Source organism: Cheilinus undulatus, linkage group 11, assembly GCF_018320785.1.
Source record: "Cheilinus undulatus linkage group 11, ASM1832078v1, whole genome shotgun sequence".
Classification (NCBI taxonomy): domain Eukaryota; kingdom Metazoa; phylum Chordata; class Actinopteri; order Labriformes; family Labridae; genus Cheilinus; species Cheilinus undulatus.
This window is the reverse complement of record NC_054875.1, coordinates 1,106,891-1,115,000: the sequence shown is the minus strand read 5'-3', so window position 1 is coordinate 1,115,000 and position 8,110 is coordinate 1,106,891. Positions and strand designations below refer to the sequence as shown.

The 8,110-nt window shown below is 38.4% G+C and overlaps 2 protein-coding genes across 3 annotated transcripts in view; both read right to left on the bottom strand.

Annotated features, from left to right (window-relative positions):
- Nucleotides 1-1,499, bottom strand: part of emd (emerin (Emery-Dreifuss muscular dystrophy)) — a 17,044-nt gene extending 15,545 nt beyond the window's left edge. Inside the window, exon 1 of the mRNA XM_041798543.1 lies at nt 1,417-1,499. The gene's annotated coding sequence lies outside the window, so the exon portion shown is untranslated. The remainder of the gene's footprint in view (nt 1-1,416) is intronic.
- A 1,980-nt stretch (nt 1,500-3,479) lies between these two features.
- The window catches only part of flna (filamin A, alpha (actin binding protein 280)), a 92,606-nt gene continuing 87,975 nt past the window's right edge, over nt 3,480-8,110 (bottom strand). For both annotated transcript variants that reach the window (XM_041798581.1, XM_041798582.1), the window contains one exon: nt 3,480-6,817. In XM_041798581.1, coding sequence (XP_041654515.1) covers nt 6,633-6,817 — 185 coding nt within the window. In that variant the 3' untranslated portion in view covers nt 3,480-6,632. The remainder of the gene's footprint in view (nt 6,818-8,110) is intronic.

Sequence of the window (8,110 nt, the reverse complement as noted above, 5' to 3'; positions counted from 1 at the left end):
CAAAACAAAAAAACAACCAAAAAAAAAAAACTTGCACAAGTTTTTTAATTCTCAGAAGTGTGTTTCTTAGGTTTAAGTTTTCAAAAACCTCCATAATAAAAAAAAAACATTAGCAAAATAACAACACCATCCTCATCATTACTCATAAAGCTTTCAGAGTCAGGGTCAAAGGTCGGGCTTCCTGACATTGGACGACTCTCTCATCCCCTCCTACATGAACAGCAGCATGGCTGAAGGTCAGGTTTAGTCTAACAGCTGAGGTTTAACCCAGATTTATACCAACATTATACCAACAGGTGGGGGTCAGCCTGGACTGGCCATCAGCCAATCACAGAGCTGATATTCAGAGATGAGCGAGCTCACTGACACCTTCTGTTCATTTAGTCACTAATTAACCTAACGAGCACGTCTGGACTGTGGAAGAACCTGGAGAGAACCCTCAGAGAACGTGGAAACTCCACACAGTCTGGTTGTGGTTCTATGTAGACCGGCCCTGTTAAACTGAAACTAAAGCTAGATGGGGCCTCAGGGGGGCTGGGCTCAGGGGTCTATGCTGGGGCTAAAGATTAATCACTAACGTACCTGTACAGGTGTAAACTGCTGTTCTGTTGCCTCATTTCTATTTGATGAGGTCACATTCCTCCTTTGGTTGTTCAACTCAGAAGTAACTGTGGGTGTAGAGCAAACATTTCACACACACACTCACACACTCTTAAGGCCTCATGGTTCTCAGACTGGGTTGTTATCCCTTTACCTGCTGCTTAGACCGTCCATGAGCTCATGTTTAACCTCAGATAGGAATAAGATGACTTGTTAGAAAGAGTGTGAGGGCTTGGAGCAGGGCGCTACTGTAGAGGTCTAGACTCTTCAATGTTTTCATAAAAACAAGCAGCTTAAAATACTAAAGGTTAAATATAACTATTGAAGAGAGAATAATTCCCTCAGACTGCTGCAGACCTTCAGACTGTTCAACATAAAGAGTCTGAATTTGACTCCAAACTGGCATATAAATGTGAATAAATGCTCTGCTGTAAAGGTTTCCTCTCCTGCAGCGCCCCCTGCAGGCTCCCAGGATTCAGACCTAATAAGGCCTTGTTTTCTGCAGGAAGGGCGTTGGCTGCTGACTGATCTACACATTTTCCACTCACTGGAGACTGACGTAAACACTCCACACATGTTCATGCTTCCCTCATGACTTCAACAAACTCTCCTTCCATAAACATTTTCATCTCTTCCTGCAGATTTTATTTATTCTACAGCTCATTCAGACACTTTCTCAGTGTTCAGTTTCAGCCTGATGCTCCAGTCGATTACACTCATCTTTATTCATCTACACTCAGTGCCCACCATGACTCAGTGATTACTGAATTTTAGATATTTCTGTAAATTTATCAAAAATAAAAACGTAAATCTCACCCTGACATCAGGATCCAGAGCCTTTAGCTCAGGTTCCTCCATGTCTCTGTCTCTGCTGAGATGCTTCTACACCTTTACCTGAGTCCACCTGTGCTAAATTAACCTGATTGGACATGATTCTAAAGCCCCGCCCCTCTCTATGGAAGGCCTCACAGCTGGCAATGATATCAGAGCAGAAACCAAGGGTCAAAGGTCAGAGGAGCTGCAGCGACAGGATTGTTGACAGGCACAGATCTGGAGAAGACTACAGAAACATTTCTGCTGCTCTGAAGGCTCCAGAGAGAAGTCTGGACCAGGACTCTTCTAGACCTGGTCACCATCGGGGAGAAGGACCTTAGAGAGAAATCACCAAACTGAGCCACAAACAGGGCAGGAAAAGTTTGGAATGTTCCAGTAAACATTTTTACGGTTCCAAAGATATTTTAGATCACAGATAAAGTTATTTGCTAAATAAACAAATAAATAAAAGGTGAAAAAAGCCGTAACATTGAAAAAAGTACCATTGCAAAAAAATAAAGATAAATGCTTTATCTGTATTTTTATTACTTATTTAACATTTTATTACTTATTTTATATTTTTATTACTTATTTTACATTGTATTACTTATTTTATATTTTTATTACTTATTTAACATTTTATTACTTATTTTATATTTTTATTACTTATTTTATATTTGTATTACTTATTTTATATTTTTATTACTTATTTTACATTTTATTACTTATTTTATATTTTTATTACTTATTTTACATTGTATTACTTATTTTATATTTTTATTACTTATTTAACATTTTATTACTTATTTTATGTTTTTATTACTTATTTGGGATCAGAGGGACTGGATACGTTCAAAAGCTGGGCCCTGTCTTCAAACAGGAAGTACCTCAAACCAAAAATGAAGTCTCTGAAATTTCCATGAAAATTTCTTAAAAAAATTCAAAAGACCCCAAATTACCAATTAAATTCTCACATTTAGAAATAAATGTCCTGGATTTAAAAAAAAAAACAAAAAACAAAAAACAAAAGATTTAGATGCAAATTTAGCCCCCCCCCCCAAAAAAAAATCCAGAAAATATTTTCAGTTATAAATCATTTTCCCAATTTCTGTGAAAATGCCTGAAATTTTCAAAACCAATTCCCCCAAACATCCAAACACAGTCATCCAAAACCTCCAAATGAAAATTCCCAAAGAAAACCAAACAGATCCCAAAAAATTCCATGAAAATACTTGAAAATCTCAGAGCACATTCAAACATTTTTATAAAGTTAGGGACAATTATCTAAAAAATAGTAAGAGCAGAAATGACTCCAAAATGAAACCATCCTCGTCTGAGATTTAAGGTTGAAAAAAAGGTTTTAATGATTGCAAAAAAGTTTAAGTCACAAAATCTTTCATATAGACGTGAGGAAAATTCAAATAAACTTAATATAGCAAAAAAGTTCAGATAAAAGTTTGCAACTTAGAAAAAAAATCATTACTTTGGAAAAAACAAAAACATACCTAAAAATGAGAGAAAGGTTTGTTAGGTTAGAAAAATTTCCACAGTGTCAAAAAAAAACCAAAACAAAACAAACAAGGTAATAAAGATAAAAAAATGTTTTTAATGCTGCATGAATTTCAAAACATCCAAAAAGCATTTTCAGGATGAATCAACAGTTTAGAGAGTTTCTTAAAAAAAGACGTGAAAAAGTTGAAACATTTTAAAAAAGTTAAAAAAAATTTGAAGATGCTGCCGAAGGAATTTTAAGGATGTAAAAAGTTGAAGTATATTTAAGTTTGTTAAATTAGGGAAAAAACTTCATAAGGTTGTAAAAAATCTTTGTAATGTTGAAGAAATAGTGAAAAACATTCTTAAAATAACGTCTGTAAAGTTGGAAAGAAGTTTGTGACCTAGCAAAAAGAAATGCCGACCCTCCGCCCACCTGTCTCGTTTCACCTGAATGGAGGCGTGGCCTCCATGACCTGTGTCATCATAGAGGTGAAGTTCAGCCTGTAAGTTTTCCTGCTGAACAATAAAGTTTTTCCTTCATTAGAATAAATAAAAATGTCGCAGACATCAGATTGACAGAAAAATACTCAGACAACTTTATTGTGTATCAAAATACTGTCATACAAACACGTTAAAGCCTTTTCTGTAGACCAGGATCTTTTTGTTCTGATAGATGAGGCACGAAGCGAGCTGGGGGGCGGGGGGGCGAAGCCACATCTGCTCTCTGGTTTTTGGTCATCATCCTCGGCCCTTCAGCCCACAAACTTCCCTTTTTCATAAACCTTTATTGACTGGCTGGCGGTGAACGGTGAGGACGCTGTAATATTTCTCTCTGATTGTGAACAGCAGTGCTTTAAAACGGATCACGCTAGCAGCAGGTAAACATCGAGTTACTGTCTAAAGAACGCCGCCGTGCGGCCGAGCCGGAGAGTGAAGGAACGAGCCGGAAAACGTGCGATTATACGAACAATTCAAGGTCATAAACGCTCACATAGGGCTGGAAAAATCAGCAGGTTTTAAAATAACAGAAACGGCTGTTTTAGTGATCGACTCTAGTGAAAAATTAAATCCATCAAAATGACAGGGAAACTCCCACGTGTTATCTCCCTTCCTCAGTTTTTAGATATTTTTATCCTAAAATACGGCATCAGAAATGTTCAAACCCTGATGTTTTTGATAAAAAGACCAGAAAGCCTCAGCTTCATGAGGAAAGGCGTAGAGGAGAAGAAGACGTCCTGTTGGAGCTGGTACCAACGTAGAGCCCGACCTGTGCAATTTAGAAAGCGTGCAGAACTTTGCTGCAATTTTAAAAAGCAGCCAATATTCTGAGTCTGAATATTCGGGTTGCACTGGGACACCGCTGCTCCTCTCCATCTTTACCCGCGGGTCCAAACATGTCTGCACTTTTAGACATTGGTGCTCTTGTTTTTAGGTTGGAACGGAAACTTCTGCAGATGTTTTAGACTATACGACAATCTGTAGGAGTCTGCATGCAACTTTCAGATCAGAAACAGAGAAATGACCTGATACTGGCTGAATGAATTCTGTTTTTATTGCAGTGATGTCAGAAAAAGGTGATATTTGATTTTTGAGAGTGGGGTGAGATCTTAAAAATCGTTTTATTTATCCTCGCGCTGCTTGTTTTTAGTCCTTTCATTGTTCGTATGAATCTGAATCAGCATTTTCATAAATGTTTGTGAGAGAAGCTCCTCCAGTGTAAACAGAAACCTTCCATCAAAGCTGGGCTCAAAACCTGCTGCTGCTACACCATGCTAAGCTAAGCTACGCTAGGCTACGCTAGGCTAAGATTCTAGATAGTTCTACTAAAAGTCCATTACTGGATCTGTAAAAGGCACGTCTGTCTGCTGGTTTACAGTAATAAAAAGGTGCATCTTCGTCCTCCCTAACAAACGGAACGGTGGAGAAACGGCGGGAAAGAAAGGGATAATCCGTGTTAGGGATTAAAGGTGGGAATAATCCGCGTTAGGGATTAAAGGTGGGAATAATCCGTGTTAGGGATTAAAGGTGGGAATAATCAGTGTTAGGGATTAAAGGTGGGAATAATCAGTGTTAGGGATTAAAGGTGGGAATAATCCGCGTTAGGGATTAAAGGTGGGAATAATCTGCGTTAGGGATTAAAGGTGGGAATAATCCGCGTTAGGGATTAAAGGTGGGAATAATCCGCGTTAGGGATTAAAGGTGGGAATAATCAGTGTTAGGGATTAAAGGTGGGAATAATCTGCGTTAGGGATTAAAGGTGGGAATAATCAGTGTTAGGGATTAAAGGTGGGAATAATCCGCGTTAGGGATTAAAGGTGGGAATAATCAGTGTTAGGGATTAAAGGTGGGAATAATCAGTGTTAGGGATTAAAGATGGGAATAATCCGCGTTAGGGATTAAAGGTGGGAATAATCTGCGTTAGGGATTAAAGGTGGGAATAATCCGCGTTAGGGATTAAAGGTGGGAATAATCCGCGTTAGGGATTAAAGGTGGGAATAATCAGTGTTAGGGATTAAAGGTGGGAATAATCTGCGTTAGGGATTAAAGGTGGGAATAATCAGTGTTAGGGATTAAAGGTGGGAATAATCCGCGTTAGGGATTAAAGGTGGGAATAATCAGTGTTAGGGATTAAAGGTGGGAATAATCAGTGTTAGGGATTAAAGATGGGAATAATCCGCGTTAGGGATTAAAGGTGGGAATAATCAGTGTTAGGGATTAAAGGTGGGAATAATCAGCGTTAGGGATTAAAGGTGGGAATAATCCGCGTTAGGGATTAAAGGTGGGAATAATCAGTGTTAGGGATTAAAGGTGGGAATAATCCGCGTTAGGGATTAAAGGTGGGAATAATCAGCGTTAGGGAATAATCAGCGTTAGGGATTAAAGGTGGGAATAATCAGCGTTAGGGAATAATCAGCGTTAGGGATTAAAGGTGGGAATAATCCGCGTTAGGGATTAAAGGTGGGAATAATCAGTGTTAGGGAATAATCAGCATTAGGGATTAAAGGTGGGAATAATCCGCGTTAGGGATTAAAGGTGGGAATAATTAGCGTTAGGGATTAAAGGTGGGAATAATCCGCGTTAGGGATTAAAGGTGGGAATAATCAGTGTTAGGGATTAAAGGTGGGAATAATCCGCGTTAGGGATTAAAGGTGGGAATAATCCGCGTTAGGGATTAAAGGTGGGAATAATCAGCGTTAGGGAATAATCAGCGTTAGGGATTAAAGGTGGGAATAATCAGCGTTAGGGAATAATCAGCGTTAGGGATTAAAGGTGGGAATAATCCGCGTTAGGGATTAAAGGTGGGAATAATCAGTGTTAGGGATTAAAGGTGGGAATAATCCGCGTTAGGGATTAAAGGTGGGAATAATCAGCGTTAGGGATTAAAGGTGGGAATAATCCGCGTTAGGGATTAAAGGTGGGAATAATCAGTGTTAGGGATTAAAGGTGGGAATAATCCGCGTTAGGGATTAAAGGGGGGAATAATCCGGGTTTATCTTTGGAAGACGGCAGTGAGGAAATCGGTCTGACGGTTACGCGGTGTAGAAACCAGTTTGGCGGTTACGCGGTGTAGAAACCAGTTTGGCGGTTACGCGGTGTAGAAATCTTAAGGTAGGGATGGAGGGAGGGGCTGTAAACATGACGGCGTAGACTCTAGGTTTAACAGTGGTTTAAGGCTCTAAATGTGGAGCGGGGCGGGGAGGCGGGGTCACAGAGGGAGGTGGCGTTCAGACGACGATGTGGTAGGGGCTGCCGGGGATGTGCTCGTCGCCCCACTTCACCACCAGGATGTACTCTCCCTTCTCCTTCAGCTGGTAGCTCACGTTGTAGAGGCGGTTCCCCAGATGTTTGACCAGGATCTCCTCACACGGGACTTTAGGCCCGTCCACCCCGACCAGCAGCATGTTACGACCTGCAGACACGGAGACAAATGACATTTAACTCCTTCACAGCTGTGCACACACGTTTCAATTTGGTAGCACTTAATAACGTACAGAGAAACTGGAGTAATTCAGGTGAGGACTGAGTAAGTGCTTCACCAGAGAAAAGCACAGGTAACAGGTAAATACTCACCTGATACCTGGCTAAACATGCAGATTTTTGAGTGCATGATTGGACAGTGTTTCTGGAGTATTTGTCACATCCAGGGACAGATTTATTTATGTGGAGGAGGGTAAAGTTTCCAGGTCTACAGCTGCTGCTCAGGACTTTTACAGCTACAGTTACAGTTATGATGAAAATAAAAGTTTGTAACACTGCAAAAACATTTAAAGTTTTCTATCAGAAAAAAGTTAACAGTACAAAAAAAGTCAAAGTTGTGAAAAAGTTTTTAACATTCCCAGAAAAAAATCTGAATATTCCAGAAAAGTTTTTTGAAGGTTAGAAAGTTTTTAAGTCATAAAAGCTGCCATTAGGTCCCTGAACAACTTTGAAATGGAAAAAAAAAACCCTGAAAAAGTCATTCTTAACGTTGAAAAGGTTGGGAAAGACTAAGACTAAAAAATTATTATATTTCAAAAAGCACTGGGGAGTTTGGGGAGAAAGAAAATGTTTTTAAAGTTCCAAAAAGATTATAACATTTTGAAAAACTTAAAGTTGCAAAAAAACCTCTAAATTGCAACTTTGACAAATTGAAAAAAAAAACAACAACTTTAGGACGGTAAAATAGTTTGAGCAGTTGCATCACCAAGTTAAAAAATTGTTTAAAAAAAAACAAAAACAAAAAAAAAACAAACAAAAATAAATAAATAAATGATGTTGCACAGTGTTTTAATAAGGTTGTGAAAATATATATTTTCTATTTTTTATGTCATTAAGGTGCAAAAAAACTATAATGGTTACATCAAGGTTACATTAAGTTTATAGTAACCAAAAAAAAAACCTTAAGTTGCTGAAAAGCTGAAAAAAGTTCCTAATATCATCAAACTGTTCATGAAGATGCAAAAAAAGTTCCTTTGCATGAGTCTGTTAGATTGTGACTTTGGAAAAAAACCTTCATATCGTTGTGAAAAATACTTTTAGGTGTGAACAAAGTTTGTAAAGTTGAAAAGTTGAAACAAAAGAAATCATGAATTTATAAATCAACATTCCTAACATGTAAAGAGTTTGAAGTGAACAAAGAATCAGTGATTTGTTGGAGAATTTTCCTTGAAAATAGAAAATCGGAACCCATGGAGCTTTTAAAGATGGCTGAGCGTTTCTGAGT